Source organism: Trichechus manatus, unplaced genomic scaffold (genome assembly GCF_000243295.1).
Source record: "Trichechus manatus latirostris isolate Lorelei unplaced genomic scaffold, TriManLat1.0 scaffold00007, whole genome shotgun sequence".
In the NCBI taxonomy this organism is placed as follows: domain Eukaryota; kingdom Metazoa; phylum Chordata; class Mammalia; order Sirenia; family Trichechidae; genus Trichechus; species Trichechus manatus.
In genome coordinates this window covers 13,459,542-13,478,612 of record NW_004443943.1, presented here as the reverse complement: position 1 = coordinate 13,478,612, position 19,071 = coordinate 13,459,542, and the positions used below count along the sequence as shown (strand labels likewise).

Here is a 19,071-nt window from a genome sequence, read left to right as displayed (position 1 = left end):
AAACCTTATTAGATATATTGTTCCCAAATATTTTCTCCTAATATGTAGGTTGTCTCTTTGATTTCTCTATAAAGTCCTTTGATGCACAAAAGTTTTTCATTTTGATGAACTCCACTTTATCTTTTGTTGTTTATGCTTTTGGTGTCATATTTAAGAATCCATTGTCAGAAACAAGGTCTTGAAGCTTTACCCCTCAGAGCATTTTTATTCTTTCCTCTACCATCTTCCATGAAAACTCAGACATTTCTGGTTCAATCAATATGGGCCATCACTTTCTCCTGTCTAATAAGAGCCACCTGTGGTAAGCAGAACGCTGACTCCCATTCTTTCAAAGATGTCCATATATTTGTGAATATGGAATCTGTGAATATGTTACCTTATATGGCAAAGGAATTTTGCAGCTGTGATTAATTTAAGGATTTTGAGATGGGGAGATAACCCTGGAATCTCCAGGTGTATCACAATGTAACCACAAGTATCCTTGTAAGTGAAAGATAGAAGCAGTGTTGTCAGAGAGTGAGAGAGACTTGAAGATGCTACGCTGCTGGCTTTGAAGATGGAAGAAGGCGCCATGAGCCAATGAGTGCAGGAAACCTCTCGAAGCTGGAAAACACAGGAAACAGATTCTGCCCTAGAGCCTCCAGAAGGAACGCAGACCTGCCAAAACCTTGATTTTAGCCAAGTAAGACTGTTACGGACTTCTGAACTCCAAACTGTAAGATACTGAGTGTGCAGTAATTTGTTATAGCAGCAATAGGAAACTAATACACCACCCTAGCAGTGAGTTTACCCCATCCCCAGAAATTCTTCCCAGAGCTTTAAATCCCATATCCCAAGAAAGTGCATTAGAGTCAATGAATTCTTCCTTATCCAGTCTTATGCTTTGACCCCTTGACCAAGCACCCTTACAATCCAATCCCAAGGGTACTCCTTTGGATCCTGCTTGTACCTGCTAGGTAATTCTTGGCATTACCAATCTCTTTCCTCTATTATCAGGTCAATCTTTTGGCCTGTTAGTCCTGGGAATCTTGTTAAAATGTAGATTCTGATTCAGTATATCTGGGATGGAAATGCAAATTCTCAGCAGGTTGAACTGGAATGAATTGGTTTGAAGCCGTGGCAGGAGAGAAGATTATGCAGTGTCTTCCCACACAGGAGAAGCACTAGTTCTTATTGCAGAGGAGTGGGCCACCTCTGCAAGCTCTTAGAGTTCAAGGTGGTCTGCAGAGTCAAGATTTTGGATGTTTCCATCTCACATTTCAGGGCCCAGTGTTTTCCCATCCAGAACCCTAGCCTTAGCATAACTGACCTGCCTTGGCTGAGTATTTAAATATCTCTCGAGTTCTGTAACTCCAACTATTAAGTCCTGAATCTGCTCCTCAGCTGTGTCTGCTTTTCCACTCAAGGAGATAAGCTGCCAAAGAGGCCCTCTGACTCTCTTACTTAGCCTTTAGCTGTTACCACCATCATTTTCATATTATTTCTCTGAAGAATACTGATAAAACTTGATAATGACTGACAAACTCTACTGTCTTTGTAGGAATTGTTCCCCAATATATATCAAATGCCTGAATCATTTTATTGGCAAAGTTGTTCCCCTGCTCCAGGGCATTTTCCCAAGTCAACACCAGTAAAATCTTCAGCAATTGGGCTGCCACCTTGTGCCAGGGACTGTCTGTGCCCTACATTCTATTTGGGTAGGGGGTCCTCCTTTCTAGCTGGGTGGTGAGTAAGCCAGTCCTGAAACCCTAATATACAGCCTGTTTTCTTGGACCACTTCTGACACTGGGAGATTGGAAATGGTTCTTACCTGAGAATAATGCCTCTACATTTCTGGCATAAACCCAAGACTAATGGTAGAAAAAACTCTAGCCAGATAGGCGATAACATCTGATCACCTCTGTAGACTATACTCAAGTGTTTAGGATGTGATAAACCAAAACCTGTCCTCAAAATTAGGTATTTAACTGTGCAGAAAATATTCCTTCTCATTTTGAATGTTACTCTTTCTAAATTAGATTACATATTTCCTTACTTTGTTGAACATAGAGCTCTAGGAATAATTTAATCTTTCTTAATGGCTCAGGATCATTATGGTCATTATGTTAATTATCATGCCAAGTTTTATAAGGTGAAAATTTTGGAGCTTAAAGTGTATCAGACTTCTTGCCTCTGAACTTACTAGCCCTACCCACACTTTCAACATTATAAAAATTATTTATTTATAATAGCATTTATTATTTTTTATTGTTCTTTTGTCTTTTCTCTGCCCCAACTCTTGATATGCAGCAGTTACTCTTGATATGAAGAAGTTATACATTCATTTCTAACCTCCCAGTTGTCAGGGTGGGGTCTTAATGGTAACTCTACCCCTTTGAGGTAAAGCAGAGAGTCTTTGTGATTACAGTTTTTTTTGTGTGTGTTTTAGAGGTAAAGGATATTTCTATTATGGACTGAAACTCATAATTAATTGGTGGATCTTCTGCAAGTCTTGGGTTCCAGTCCCAGCTCTGCCCTTAAGTAGCCACTTAAGTTTTTGGCATCACTTAACCTGCCTCAGACTAATTTCCACATTTACAAAATGAGAACCCTGGAATCATGTTCTCTGAAGTCTCAATGATGGAGTGGATACAGCACAGATTCAGGAGTCAGCCTGTATTTGAAATTCCTTATTTATGAGCCTGGCAACTTAGTTAACCTCTACATCTCTTCTTGTCTTCTTATTCATTTTGGTGGATAATAATATTGGTCTCACAGAGTTACTGTGGAGTGTGGGTAGAATAAATGGGAAAATATATTTAAATTCCTCTCATAGTATCTGCAACCCAGTGGAGAATACTTGTTAGTTCCAGTTCCCTTTCTTCAACTGAAATCTTTTCAGCAACACTAAGTGTCCAAGAGGTCAGAATTCCCCCAAAGCAAAAAACCAAACCCATTGCCAATGAGACGATTCCAACTCATAGCAACCCTACAGGAAAGAGTAGAACTGTACCATAGAGTTTCCAAGGAGCAGCTGGTGGGTTCGAACTGCCAACCTTTTGGTTAGCAGCCAAGCTCTTAACCACTGCACCACCAGGGCTCCCAGAATTCCCCAGGCAACATGAAAGTCTCTAAGTGTCATTAGCCTAATAGGCCACTGGATGTCATACTTGATCTAAGCTAAAACACACCCCCTGTCCAACACTTTGTCTTGGGCAGTCTTAAGCTTTTAGAGCTGGAATGTACCTTGAAGATCTTTGAGGCCAGAGTTTTCCAAACTACAGACTACAGTCAAGTTTTGTTTTGCGCATGTTTTAGTTTTTTTCAGTTTAAATTGAAACTGAATGCATTTAGGCAGAGGGTGTACTCTTCAGTTTGGCCATCTGGCTCCTGAAGGCAATGCAGTGTGGGAGTCCCTGATGTCATTTTACAGAGGAGGAGACTGACCACCCAGACATCTTACATAATTTGACCAAGGACACAGATTGAGGTGGTAGTGAATCTGGGACCAAAACTTGGGTCACTTGACTCCTGGCATTGGGCCAGGCACTTCAGAGACACATCAAGGTCGTGCACCTTTAGGTAAGCACATCTCATAGGCAGGCAGATGAGAAGAGATAATTATCTGGCCCTGACTCTGTCCTAGTCTCTGTCCAGTCACAAACCTCAGAAAATTTTGGCTTTCAAGTTGTAACTAGACTGGGTGTTTTATCTCATGAATCATTTGGTTGGGGTAATGGGACAGTGGTTGGGCACTGGAATATGATTCTCCAAGGCACATAGCTGAGGCATATTAGGCTAACTGTAAGGTCCACAACCTCTAACAGGAAATCAGCAAGACAAGACAAAGGTCATGGTTTATCCTAGCTCTTATCAGAAAAAGCAACCAAGAACATTCACTCTGACTACTAATAAATTCCAGTGTAACTGTACATGCACACACATGAGTTTAAATTTTCCTAACTACCAGATGGAGGATATAGGCTAATATTGTTCTCACTCTCCCCAGGTCGGAGAGGGTAACTATCTCTCACATTAGGTTTCCATGGTTGTATTCTCATTAGAACAGCAGAAGGTTATTTCTGGGATTATGTTGGCAGAATTGCTACAAAGATAAGAGGAAATCAAGTTTCGTTTTAAAGCATTTTACTGCCTAGGGCATTTGTTCTGAGATGCTACACAATTTGGGGAGGATACAGGCCCTTCCCTGGGGACCTGGAAATGTAGAAAATGAGTCAAGCCTATCTCTTTGGTTGATAACGAAATTTGAAGATTCCTAAGGAAGCTCACTGACAGTCTTTTTAAAGTCTACTTTGAAGAACACTATGTCAATGATAAAAAATAGTAGCATAGCCTGTTAGAAGTGGAACAAATGTTAGGAGCATCAAGACCAATCTCTTCACATCACAGAACCAGAAATGGGCCCAGAGGTGACAGAGGACTTGCTGTTGGTTACAGAGCAATTTAGATGAGCCAATACTTTCTTTTCCCCAGGTCATTGGAATCCTCATCCCTTGATTTCTCTACTTGCCCTGCTGCTTTTACTATTTCATACCCATATTTTTTCTTTTTGTTTTTTTATTGAGGCATAATTGACATAAAATAAATGCATGTAAGAAAATGGTACAGTGTGATAAGTTTTGGCATAGGAATGTTCTCCGAAACCATCATTGCAGCCAAAAGACTTATTCGTGTCATTGATCTCATCAAAGAATCAGCTTTTGGTTTCATTAGCTTTATTGTTTTCTTGTGTTTTTTTTTAATTGTGTTTCACTCTTACTTTTTTATTTTCTTTTGCCTCTCTGTGTTTAGTTTGCTTTTCTTTTTCTTTTTTTTTATAGTGACAAGGGAGATAATTGATTTGAGACCTTTTCTAATATAGGTGTTAATTACTATACATTTTTCTGTAAGTACTTTTTTTTTGTAGCATTTCAGATATTTCGATACGTTGTGTTTTCCTTTTCATTCAGTTCAAATTATGTCCTAATTTTTTTGTTGTTTTCTCTTTGACTCCTGTATTGTTTGGAAGAGTGTTTTTTAGTATTCAAATATTGGGGATTTTCCAGATATCTTTCTATTATTGATTTACAATTTTATTCCACTATATTCAGAGAACATGGCTTATATGACTTGAATTCTTTTAAATTTATTAGGACTTGTTTTATGACTCAGAATAAGGTCAGTCTTAGTAAATATTCTGTGTACACTTGGAAAAAAATATGGTTTCTCCTGTTGTTGGTTGGAGTAGTCGATAAATCTTGATTGTCTGGTTGGTTGATGGTGTTTTTTCCAACTTTCCCGTATTTTCACTGATTTTCTTTCTACTTGTTCTATCATCTGTTGAGAGTGATACTGCAGTCTCTAGCAATAATCACACATTTGTCTATCTCTCCTTGCAAAGCTATTGGTTTTTGCTTCATGTATTTTGAAGTTCTGTTATTAGACACACAAACATTTAGAACTGTTATGTCCTCTTGGTTAATTGACTTCTTTATCATTATGAAATGAATTTTGTTACCCTTGATAATAATCGTTGGTCTGGAATCTTTGATAGTATAGCCACTCCAGTTTTATTTTGTTTAGTCTTACATAGCATATCTTTTCCCATCCTTTTACTTTTAACCTATTAATTTTAAAGTGCATTTCTTATAGGCAATGTATAGTTGGGTCTTGCCTTTTTATCCAATCTAACAACATCTGCATTTTAATTGGAGTGTTAAGCCATTTACATTCAGTGTGATTATTAACATGGCTAGGTTTAAATCTACCCTTTTGCTGTTTGTTTTCTATTTGTCCCCTCTATTTTATGTTCTCTTTTCCTCCTTTCCTTTTCAATGAATTGAGTATTGTTTATGTTTCTGTAAATCAAAAGATTTATTTCCTTTGATGACTTTTTAGTCATAATTCTGGGTAATTTATTGGTTATTTTGGGGTTTATAATATCTATCTTTAACATAGCAAAGTCTACATTCGAGGGATATTATAATAGTTCATGTCCTGTTTAAGAATATTACAATAGCATAATTTTATTTCTCCACTTTCTACCTTTGTGCTGTTGTTATATATTTTACTTTTACTTGACTAATAACTTACTATCTTATTTAAACCACTGCTATGCTGGGTACTGTCACTGGCAGCCAACCCTGTTCTAACTAATCCAGAATTTGGTACCTAGAAGCGGGGTTCTACATGTAGCAAAAGCCAAAATACATGGTATTATTTTAGTGCACGGGTCCACCAACTTCTTCTGTACAAGGCCAAATAGTAAATAGTTTAGGTTTTGTAGTCTATGTATAGCCTTGGTGTTGTGACTTTTTTCTTTTTTTAACTTTTAAAAACATAAAAGCCATTCTTAGCTCAACACTTTAAAAACTTAACAACTTATTGATCAAGGCCCAATAAAAATAAGAAGGCTGGATTTGGCCCTTGGGCGATAGTTTGTAGACTCCTGCTCCAGGCCATAAGGGATCAGCAGATACTCACAGACCCCTGAGAGCAGGCTTACCTCTCTGGAGTCACACTTCTTGTTATTGTTGGTTTCTGAGTATTTCTCTTGTTTTCCTTACTGACTAGAAAATGATGCACCTAATTATTGAATATTGCATTTATTCTCAGATGATGCACCAGAGGGAAATTTTATATAAGATGTGAATGTAAAGAAGTCACCAAAAGGTCATTACAATTATGGGTTATTAATATTCAGGTTTTTACTCAAAAATAAGAAAATGTCTGTAATTTTCAGGAAAGAAACAAATAAATCAGCAACTCATGTTAATACTTTAAACACTTTATAATAGTACTCGAAAATTCAATTAAAACCATTTCATTGTCCTGGAATTACATCAGTCATCACAACATTGCATTGTTCCTCATTTTATGTGATTTATGATTCTAAGGTGCCCATTATGTTTAATTATTCCAAAGCAATAATTATTTTCCCAATAAATGGATGGCATAATTTTCTTAATGTATCCAGATAGATCATAGTTAGGGTTTTATAAAACACTGTACTGAAAGTACAAAAATAAGTGCTTTATGCACACTCTTTAATACTGTTTTTCTCTCTTTGTTTTGGTACATCAGCTAACTAACTTCACATAAATAAAACCAATAATAACAAAAAAGAAAAGAAACAAGAGATTGTTTAACATCTGGGAGCTAGAAATACATTTTGCTAACACCTTGCTTTTCTTTAAGAGATAGGGAATAACAATATCTGGCTATATTGCAGTCAGAAAGGAAGGGAAAAAAGAACTCTATGAAGAAATAGGAATAAAAATACCAATAACTACATTAGATATTTAAACCAGTGAAAATTATGAATTGATTTAAGTAGACTTATCTGCAGTCTTTGAGTTCAAATATCTGTTAGGAACTGTAGTAGCAAATGCCAAGTTTAAAAATAAAACATTTGTAAAAAAAAGTTTGCATATTTCATTGCAAGTCATTAATTGCAAAAAATACAGATAGGGCTAAGGTTTGTTAAATAGATTTTTGAATTTGATAAACACAAGTAAATGTAGAAAACAGAAATAATTAAGGACCAAAATGTTTTCAAGTAAATAAAACGCATGGGTACCCACTCATTAACATCATAAATCAGTATGTGAATTTACCAGTTCCATGTTTTAAAGTTCCTTCTGGATCTCTAACTAAACTACCTTCTTGTTCTATTTATTTTTGTGTAGTTTTTTATATTTCTCCTGGGGGAAGCATCTGAAAAGTCAGTTTTATTTAAATAATAATAATAGATCAAGAGTTAAATTCATCTTTTAAAAGGCTTACTGTACCAACCCATGCTTGGCAATAATAGTGGAAACTTAAGATTTAGAAGAGTTGATTTGAGGATTCTAAGTGACAAAGTCTTCTAGCTGATGCACTTAAATGAGTGCAATTATACTCAGTTTTAAAAAATGCAGAATGGGCCACTAGACTGTGTAGACAGAAATAAAAAAAACACGTATTCACAGTTTCTGGCATAAGAGTAGGTGCATAGTATATTTAACAAACAGACTAATCATACCTGCTAAAATAACATTCTATAAAGAATAGGCTTGTGGCTTAATAGCAATAGAGACTGCATAGTTTGTATAATTCTCAATATTATGATTAAAGAGAATAGAGGAAGAGTAAAAAATAAGTCCTATATGAAAGGAAAAAACTTGTCAATATTAGTTTTCATTAAAAAATAAAACCTTTATATGGGAATATTCAAGGATTTCTGGTGAAGAATATTTCATGAGCAGCCATAATGGTAAAGTTAAATGGAAAGTTAAAGTTAAAATTAGTGTTTGAGCAAATTTGTGAAATACAGAAGAAGGGAAAAAGGCAACATGTTCTTTTTAAGGTGAAGGCTTACATAGGAAGTCTTTTCTGTTAAGTTGCTTGGTTCAGGGAAGAAAGGAACCAACAAATGCTCTAAAGACTCTACTGATGCCCTGTGGATCTCAATAGGCCAAGAAAGTGTCCCGAAGAATTCTCTCTCAATCTTGTGCTCTACCCAGTCTGGCATACTGATTGTTAACTCTGTCAATGAAGGCAGAAATCAGGACCCACAGCCAAGGTACAGTGGAGGGAAAACTAGGATCAGAAAGAGGCTGGGTAGAGGGACAGCTCGATAGGGAGTGGATTTGGGGTGGCCATGGATTAGAAGGTGGTGTGTTCTTCTCTGTTTACTATGCTCCTATCCCAGTCAGAAAGAAGTAGCTAAGGTCTTTAAGCTGTGTCTGCTCTGGCCAAAGCTAATTCTGCACTATTAAAAAAGGCATAAAGATGGGGGTCACCATTTAATTTGTTGTCTAAATTGGGACACATTTGAGAGTAAGATGGATCATTGTTAATATTTATAGTGGGATAACAGGTACAAGTCAGGGGTCACCATGAGTCAAAATCAACTTGACACAATTGGTTTGGTTTTTTGTTTCTAGCAAATCAGGATATATTGTCACCCAAAGAGACATCACTAAACCCTGAGTGGGGTGGATAATTAAGTCTCCAAGCAGTTCCTGCTGGTAGCTTACTGATTTTAAAGTGCTGTTTGCCTGGTATCTCCCCTTCCCTTTGCCAAAGAAACCTCCGTGAAGAGAGGACAAAGTGTATTCTTTTTTTTTTTTTTTTTTTTTTTTTACTAAATTTCCTTCTCAAAATAGGAGGAAAATCTGTAAAGGAGAGATAGATGCAAAAATGTTCTATAATTTATTCCAGGCCCTTTACAACGCTTTCGGTTTCTGAATTCTTTTTCGCCTCTATATTGGTTACGAATTTCTCTTCACTCTTCACTCAGCTAGGGTACAAGGTTTTCTTTTCTCTTTCCTGCAGAATTGAGGAGAACTGGAGGCACATAAAGTTTACAGTCTCATAAATGAATCTCCGTGTTCAAGATATACACTGTTATCCATATTAACCCCAAGCATTCTACTTCCTGTATAAACATTGTAAGGAAAGCTGACTTTTTAAACATTGGACATTTTGGGGGCAATGGAATATTCTGTACCCATTAGTTATTTAATCAAAAAACTAAAAATTTTATGTTTTACTCCGTAAGTAAAGAGGCAGGGATTGGAGGTCAGAAAAATCTAATTTTCCTAATAGTTTTTTCTCATCATAGCAGGACTGACTTTGCTTTCTTCTAACACTGGGAAAGCAAATTGAAACATATAGCCTGGTGGATGCATTCACACGTTTTATGAACATATTCTATAAAATTCAGAGCTTTTCAAGGTGCTACTAGAATGAAGTAAACAAATTCTTCAATCAATTTAACAGGGTCACAAACCCCAGTTGGATACTGTCCTCTCTGTTGATAACTGTTGCATGTTAGACAAAAACATTTGCTTCCTAGTTCCTTTCTGCCTTCCAATAAGTATAGTTACTAAGTTGAGCCTTTAATATTTTCTTTTAAAAGTATTTATCACAAAGTTCATGTATAGTGTTATATTTGAACTGAGTTTTTCGTTTAACAAATGTATTTACAATGTATAAAAGTATATTTACAAAATATAAAAAGTGCCAAGTCTCTAACTAGGTTGATTTTTAGGGATGTTTTTACCCACGTGGGAACTTGTGTATGGGTCCAAGGAGAGGATAAATGAGTGTAGCTTTATATGAACACCTGGGTACAATGCTCACTTTTAGTTGTAAATTCGTTTTAGGAAATCTTGAACAGGGCTGAATTTCTCGACAAATAATAAACCTCACCAAACTTTCTTGCTTTGAATGCAAAGAAAAATTACCTAAAATACCAGTTCTCTTTATTGGCTCTTATTCTACAAATGGCATTCTGGAGAATTTCCCAATCCCCAGGGATTTCTAAATTCGGCCCAGTTGTCCAAGACTGAACTATAAAATAGAGTCATTTAAGATATAGTGAAAATTAACATAAATTTGAAATTATATGGATGCAATATTTGTGAAAAGCTGATCTATATGATTGGAAGAAAAGTTTTAAACCTGTAAGGAAAACTGAAAATAACTTCCTGTAGCACTATCATCAATAAGTAAGCGATACTTTAATTTCCACCCTACCATTAAAAAGTTAAGGAACTGTAGTTTGGAAATAGGTCTTCCTTTGTTAGATATTTTTTGAAGCCACTATTTTCTTAACATGAGGTAGCTTGCTAGCAGCTTTTTGGGTGCTGTTATCTAAACCCAATGTAGTTTGGCATGATACAGAGTAAGGGGTAGGGGCAAAATAATCACTAGGAGAAATACATTTTGTTGCAGATGGAGGTGCTCTCCTAGCAACAGTAATGGGGTGAGGGAGAAGTATAGCAATTTGGGAAGAGGCAGAGTTTTTACAAGGAAGAAAATAGATATCTAATCTCATTGCTGTTCCCTTTCCTCCTGTCTAAGTAACATTAGACTGATTTTAATTCTCAATAAGCTATTAATTACTATAATTAAAAACCCAGTTCTAATCCACTAGATGTTTCTAAATGACTGGTTTGGGCATTTTGTTATTATCATCTAGTTAGTTGACTAATAAATTTTTTCTACGAAATATTAACAATCCTGTTGCCGTCAAGTCGATTCTGACTCATAGCGACTCCATAGGACAGAGTAGAACTGCCCCTAGGGTTTCTGAGCGGCTGGTGGATTCAAACTGCCAACCTTTTGCTAAGCAGCCTGAGCTCTCATCTGTGCCACCAGGGCTCCATGAAGTATTAGGAAGCAGTAAAGTAACAAGTAGCATAAAAAATGGATAGTGAAACAACAAGATATGGCAGGTGTTAAGCAGGTGCTAATTTCTTAAAGCCAAAAATGTAAACTTCATGCAAAGTAAATTTCTGGTTCTAGACTTGATTAACACACACACACACACACACACACACACACACACACACACACACAAAAAGAAAAACAACTTCCTTTTCCTAATTGTTTCAAGCTTATCATAGCAGGACATGTTCTATGTTACTTAAGGTGAGGAAAGTAAATACAAACCCATGATTTGGTAGACTTGTGGACACTTTCTAGGAATATGTTCTAATGGAATTCAAAATATTCTCTAGAAATTACTAGAATAAAGTAAAATTTCATTAAAAACAAAACAAAACAAAACAACCAGGTCTACCCACTTGAATAAAATTAGTCCTAAGGAGGTAAATGTCATGACTACTTGCATTTTCCACAAACAAGTAATGAGATGGCATTCTAGTGGTAATTTTCTTGACACTTTGGTATTGTCATATATTTAGGTCTCTGTTCTGAATGCTTTTAAAAAGTGATAATGACCTAATCCTGAATAATTGTTCTCATAAGAAGATTCCTCTGTTAACTAATTATCTTTTCATTTTGATTAAGTTTAAAACTCCTCTGGATCAAACCTTCTATTTTGCATTGATTAGACATGCAGGTGCCCATTTTCTATTTATTTTCAGACATTTAAGGAACATAAAACATAAAATCAGGTCTCTGGGTGAATGTTAATTTGGGCCTAAGAACTGCTTAAGGGAGAATTTTTCACTTTCTTGTTTTTAGAGTTAGTTTGGCTCAAGAATCAGTTTGAAGTCATTATGAATTATATTCAAATTCATACTTTTTATGAGATATATTTATCCAAAAATGCAACTTGGCTATTTGTTTTAACTGAGGAAAACAAAAATTTTTTTTTTTTTTTTTTGCACTTTTCTATCTAACAAAAGTGAAATCAAAAAAGAAAAAAATTAAGGAATAGAGTGAATCTACAGAGTATAACAGTTCCCAAACTTAGCTGCAGATTGGAATCATCTAGGGATCATTAAAAAATTCTGATGCCAGGCTCCCACCTGAATGTCTTGGCATTCTGATGTAATTGGCCTGAGGTGCAAACTTGGCATTTTTAAAAGCTCTCCAGGTGTTTCTGATGTGCAGCCAAGTTTGGGAATCACTGTCCCATAGAATATGAGAAGCAAAATGTAAAGTGAAAGCACAGGGCCTTTCAGTGTTTCAGCTGTAGCTTCCAAGTCTTTGATACCTGACTGAAGTTAACAGAACTGACGAGCTATAGGGAATTTTTGTTGTTGCTGGAATTTACCTGATTTATATTGGAATCTAGCCTGATTTTGGATCACAGAATTCCATTCAGGATTTGACAACTTTTTCTGTACCTTATGTGTTTCTGTTTTCCCTTGAGTTCTGTAGAATTTTACAAGGGCCAAGGGGTTTTTTTTTTTTTTTTTTTTTAAATAGAAATTCTAGTACTGTATGCCATGAACCACTAATGAGACTAGAGTGGTAATACTAGTTATTTGGTGTCTGAATTGAGATTATTTCTGTTTTGAACAAAAAGCAATCATTCACAAGTATGGTAAGAAAGTCATGCCTCCTACTCACCTCCAGCCCATTGTTTGTACCCCAGCCTCTATCAGATATTGCTGGAGAAGAGACCTAAAACTCTAGGGGATTTTGGTAAATAACACTCTTACTAAATGTCTGAAGAAACGACTTCGTATCAGCAGCAATGGGTGTAAGCTTTCTGTGACAGCTTCAAGACAAAAGAATGCAGATATCGCAAAGCTGTCTAATACTTATTTAAAGGACAAGGAAGGGAAGGTAGAAGATTTCATGGTAGATTTAATATAAGCGGGTCTGACAGTCCAAGGCCAAATCCAAACTAATATAACTGCCTCTGCACGCTGAATGGTGTTCTGGGTACTGCCAAAAGATCAAAGAAACAAGACTGAATGTTCGCTTCTCTTTTTGTTTGAAATGACTTTTTAGTCAATTTGTTGAGTAGGAAAAAATATGATATTCTACAGATTTGTTTTTACTGTCCCCCCATGTTTGGCAAAGTGGAGAACCAAGGAAAATGAGGAAACCCTCAGTGAGATGGATTGACACAGTAGCCATTACAATGGACTCAGACATACCAACAATCATGAAGATGGACAGGACCAGGCAATACTTTGTTCTATTAACATAAGGTCACCATGAGTTAGAGCCGACTTGATGGCAACCAACAACAACAATATTTTATGACAATGGAGCTGAGCAAAATGAGGCTGGGATGAAAACAAATCAATGTGGACAAGTCAAAATTAAAAAGAAAACAAGTCATTTCAAAGTAGAACAATTACTGTGTTGTGGGGACCCTTGGGAAGGGTGGGAGTTCTAGGGGAAAATATGTGTTGGCTAATGAGTTTAATAAAACAGTAGGCCTGGATTTGTTTTAACCATATCTGTAACACATCAATTTCTAGGGGCAGTCCTCAGGGGCTGCAGGGGACAGGGAGATCCTAACCTATAACAAATTGACTGGATGGAATGTTCAGACTGAAGTGATGCTGAATCCATAAAATCTTTGACAGCCTTTCATGAACTCAGGTTAGCAACCAGGCCCCACAGAGTGGCCAATGGTGAACACGTTTTGAAATACATCCACACTTCCTTCCCTTTGCTTCTTTGTGACTCTGTGTATCACAAAAATCACTGTGAGCCAAGGGTTAAGACACTGGCATTTACTTGACTACCCTTTGACTGCCCAGGGCTGCTCAGCCCCAACCATTTGCTGGCTAAAAGATCTCTCTCCATTCTGTCAGGATTTGTAAACATACGCCCAGGATACCTAAGAACCTTGGAAGAACACCTTGTGGGGGCAATGGCTCTTTAGCTTTCTGTGTTAGACAAGAGGGCCCTTAACCATTTGATTTGATTTAGGAATAATATTCTCATATCATGATTCTGCAATTACTATAAGCAATATGGTCTCAGGAAAGGCATTACTTCAGGAAAGGCATTACTTCTGATCATATGGGACGAACTTAGAGGGATATTTCTTTCATATAGAGTTTTGTATGTCTTATTCTTAAATTAAAAGAAAGATATCTTCAGAAGGCTCCGTATCCATCCCCTCGGGCAGTCACTGCAAAAGTAGGGTAGACCTCATAGGCTGTGTATGCTGTTAAGTCTTGTCCAAGGGTCACTGCTTGCTTGAGTTGGGCTGCAGACACCGGTGCAGTTGCGCTAGGCACAGCATATCCTGGAGAAGGAGGCAGAGAAAAACTTCATGAAAGGACTCAGATTGGCTCTCTTTTGACTTATCTGCTTTGATTAATATGAAAATTTAACATATTGGTTAAAGTCAAAAGTTAAAATGTATGTTTTGAAAGGTGCTCTCAGGGAAACAATGTCTGGACTCAGTGATTTTTAAAATGGCATTTGAAAGTCCTTGGACAGGGTTGCTCAAAGTGGGTCAGGTTACTTGTGTTAGAATCACCTTATAAACAGAGAATTAGAAACATTGAGGATGGGGTCTGTTATAGATTGAATTGTGTCCCCCTAAAATATGTGTTGTAAATCCTAACCTCTATGCCTGTGGTTATAATCCCATTTGGCAATGGGTTGCCTTTGTTATGTTAACGAGGCAAGATTAGTGTAGGGTGTATAGTAGTGTAGCGTGAGATATAAAAGAGAATAAACAAGTAAGCTAGGAAGCAGAGATGGGGGAAAAGAAATGCTAAGCCACATGGAGATCACCCAGGAGCAGAAGCTCAGAGACAAGGACCTTCCTCCAGAGCTAACAGAGACAGGAAGTCTTCCCCTAGAGCTGGCACTCTGAATTCAGACTTATAGCCTCCTAAACTGTGAGAAAATAAATTTCTGTTTGTTAAAGACATCCACTTGTGGTACTTCTTTTATAGCAGCACTACATAACTAAGACGGGGTCCAAAAACAGAAATTTAACAAGATCCTCAGTTCATTAAAGTTTGAGGTTTAGGACTTTTTCATAGGGTCTCAGAATTTATAAATGAGGGTAGGGGATTGAGGGCATGGTAGGGAATGGGGGGAGGGATTATGGGTCTGGTTTGGCTGCACTGCCTAAATGAAACTTTCGAAACTTTAAAAGCCATTGCCTTACCCCAAGAGGGATGTGAACAGACTGGGTAGACCAGTAGGGAAAATATTGTAAAGTTTTTAATGTGTTTATATATGACACCATAAAAGCAAATGCCTAACTTGTCCATATATAGATCTATCCATGAATGGCAAAAGCATCTTCCTCTTGCCCCAGTGTCAAGGCTATCCTTGGTTTATTCAGAAGTGTTGATGCTGGTCCTCATCATCCAAGAACCAAAGGGTTTGAGGGACATATCATCTGTGTGTTCTCACGTTGGTATTATGTGCAACTAACATTCACTCTTTTTTTCCCCTAAATTTTTATTTTGTTGTTGTTGTTGAGAATATACACAGCAAAGCATACACCAATTCAAGAGTTTCTATATATACAGTTTAGTGACACTGATTACATTTTTTGAGTTGTGCAACTATTCTTATCCTCATTTTCTGAGCTGTTCCTCCCTCATTAACATAAACTCACTGCCCTCTGAGGTTCCTATCTAATATTTCGAGTTGCTGTTGTCAGTTTGATTGCATATAGATAGTTCTTAAAAGAACATAATGCTCAAGGGATACCTTTTTTATTAGTTAAGCTAAACTATTGTTCGGTTTTAAGATGACTTCAGGGATATCTTTGGTTTAAGATTATCTTAGAGCAATAGTTTTAGGAGTTCATCTACCCTCCATGACTCCAGAAAGTCTATAATTCATAAAAATTTGAAATTCTGTTCTGCATTTTCCCTCTTTTGATCAGGATACTTCTATGGAATCTTTGATCAAAAAGTTCAGTAATGGTAACCAGCCATCATCTAGTTCTTCTGGTCTCATGGCAAGGAGGCAGTTGTTCATGGAGGCAATTAGCCATACATTCCATATCTTCCTCCTAGTCCTGACTCTCCTTCTTCCTCTGTTACTCCAGGTGAACAGAGACCAATTGTTGTGCCTTTGATGGCAGCTTGCAAGCTTTTAAGACCCCAGGCACTATGCAACAAACTAGGAGGCAGAACAAAAGTACTAAATACATTATTAGGCCACATAACTTGCATGTCCCATGAAACCATGACCCTAAATCCTCAAATCAGTGACCCAAATCCCATGAGGTGTTTGGTTGTACAATAAGCAGCAGCCTCAGCAGCTACTCTTTTTTGTTGCTGTTGTACATATATCTATCACACTGTGTTTGCCAATTCAACTAACATTCACTCTTGAAGGAGAGAGTGGAATAGCTATTACCTAAAAGCTGTTATTTTCCTGTGAATGTCTTAGACCGAAACTTGGATATTTCTGAGACTGTCCAAAAATTGTGAAGACAACAAGAAAAGGGGAGTAGTATACTTAAGCAATGAACAGAGACCTGATTAAAAATATCCTTTTGGTTTCTATGTTGCGGAAGTCTGCCCAACCCTAGACACATTGATTTTTTTTTTTTTTTTTTTTTCCCTGGTGGCTTCTCAGGAAGTGGTGACAGGAAGCTGGCTGCACTTTTTTTTTTTTAATGAATCCACTGCTTGGCTTCTTCACTTGGGGCAGTAATGCCGACTAATGTGCTAGTGAAGTTTGGTACATTTTCTAAAGATATGAGAAATGTGTTAATAATTACTTTCATACTTTTGGAAACAGTATTTCTGAAGTAAGGAAAGTGTGAGTGTGTGTGTGTTATCATAGATTTTATTTTTGGGGATTTTGAATTTTCTTTCCAATTTGGCTAATTTCTCAAGTGCAAGGGTGTTTGTGTTTCAAACAGATTCTTCCCTTGGAGCCTATTACCTTTGCTTGACTCCACAGGAAAGTTATAAAAGTGGCTCTGAAATTCTTAGTCATTCCCAAGACAACTCTCCTGCCCTAAATAGTTTTAACTTCTTGCAGGAGCAAATAGAAGTGAGGATAAAAATCTTTCCAGTGTGAAAGTAAACTTTAAAATTCTCCTGACAGTGGCTTACTTATTTTTATATATATTAGTTAGGCTTCTTTAGAGTGCAGCTTTCTGCATCAAGAGTCAACATTCTCCAAGACTGAGAAACCCTTGAGCAAGTCCCCAAAGGACGGACATGTGAACACACTATTATATGGAAAGCAAGTACAGGGGCTGATGGTCCTAGCCATGCTGAGGGAGAACCTTGTCCTCCACATTGTCAACTGTTTTTGGTAACTTTGCAAAGACTCGCCACAGATCTTTTCCATGTTCTTATGGTGAAACATAGCTAGAATTGAGGTCACATTCACATGTGAAGCGTGATTAATTTCACACTAGGGTTTCCAACTGGTTCATTCCAGTTCAAACCCCTGCTGGGAATTTGTACTTCTAACACGTTCCCAGGTGATGCTAATGCTGCTGGTTAGAGACCAGTTCTGAGAATCACTTGTAGAGCAGTGGTTCTCAAAATTTATTATACATAAGAATTAGCTGGGGTCTTGTTAAAATATAGATTCTGATTCAGTATATCTGGGGTGGAAATGCAAATTCTCAGCAGAGGTTTGAACCAGAACGAATTGGTTCGAAGCCCTGTTTCACCCTCATTTGCTGAAATGGAGGATATATTCACAACTTTTGAGAAATAAAAGATAATGAGTGTGAGCTCAGGTTTTATGGATGTGAGGAATATAGAAGTTCTCACACATACACATAACCAATACACAAATTAATCAATTGATAAAAATGTCATATTTCTAGTCTAGTCAGACCTCACTAATTTGGGCTTATGGGCAGCATGCTGACACAATGACAAGTCAGAACGACAAATTTAAAAAATATATATTACTAAAAAAATACAATCACTCTAACTGCTGAGAAAAAATTTCTGAAACAGGTTACTTGCCTAGTTCTCTTCAATTTCTAGTGGATTCATTTTTTTAAAATAATATTTTATTGTGTTTTAGGTGAAAGTTTACACAGCAAATTGGGTTCCCCTCTTACAATTTTTATATAAATTGTTGTTATTGGTTACGATTTTTTCAATGTTTCAGCATTCTCATTTCCATTCTGTTTGTTCTGTTTTCATCAATTTAGCTTCCCTTCCCCTCCTTGCTTTTGGGTAACTGTTGACTGGTCTCATTTGGTTCATTGTTTAAAGGAACATATTACTCATGGGTTATACTGTTTATTTTATAAGCAAATCTATTATTTGGCTGAAAGGTGACCTGCAGAAATAGCTTCAATTCCAAGTTCAAAGGGTATCTTAGGGTGATAGTCTCTGGGACTCCTCAGTCCAGTAGGTTTGGCCTTTTTTAGGAATGTGAGTTTTGTTCTACATTTTTCTCCCATTCTGTCCGGGACCTTCTGTTGTGTCCCTGGTTAGAACGGTTGGTAGTGGTAGCAGGGCACCATCTAGTTCTTCTTGTTTCAGGTTAGAAGATGTTGTAGTTTGTATGGGCTATTAGTCCCGTGGACTAGTTTCTTCTTTGAGCCTTTGATTTCCTTCATTTTCTTTTGTTCCATATGTATAGACACCAATTGTTGTATCTTAGATGGCCGCTTACAACCTTTTAAGACCCCAGTTGCTACACAGCGAAGTTAGATGTAGAACATCATCTTTGTGAACTGTTATGCCAATTGACTAAGCTCTCCCCAAGACTGTAGTCCCAAGCCTTCTGACCCAGTAAACCAATCCCATGAGTCATTTGGATATGTCTAGGAAGGCTCTGTAACTGTACCCCCTATGTTGTTTGTTATATATATGGATATATATGCTGTATACACAAACATGTATATTCATACATATATATGCCTATGGATACACCTATGCATCCACATGCACTTACTGTATATGCCTTCCTATA

At 36.9% G+C, this 19,071-nt stretch overlaps 1 protein-coding gene across 2 annotated transcripts in view; it reads right to left on the bottom strand.

Annotated features, from left to right (window-relative positions):
• Positions 1-14,202: 14,202 nt before the first annotated feature.
• Positions 14,203-19,071, bottom strand: part of A1CF (APOBEC1 complementation factor) — a 62,260-nt gene continuing 57,391 nt past the window's right edge. Inside the window, exon 11 of one of the 2 annotated variants that reach the window (XM_004369896.2) lies at positions 14,203-14,437. In XM_004369896.2, coding sequence (XP_004369953.1) covers positions 14,286-14,437 — 152 coding nt within the window. In that variant the 3' untranslated portion in view covers positions 14,203-14,285. The remainder of the gene's footprint in view (positions 14,438-19,071) is intronic. The other variant, XM_004369897.2, reaches the window with a different exon arrangement.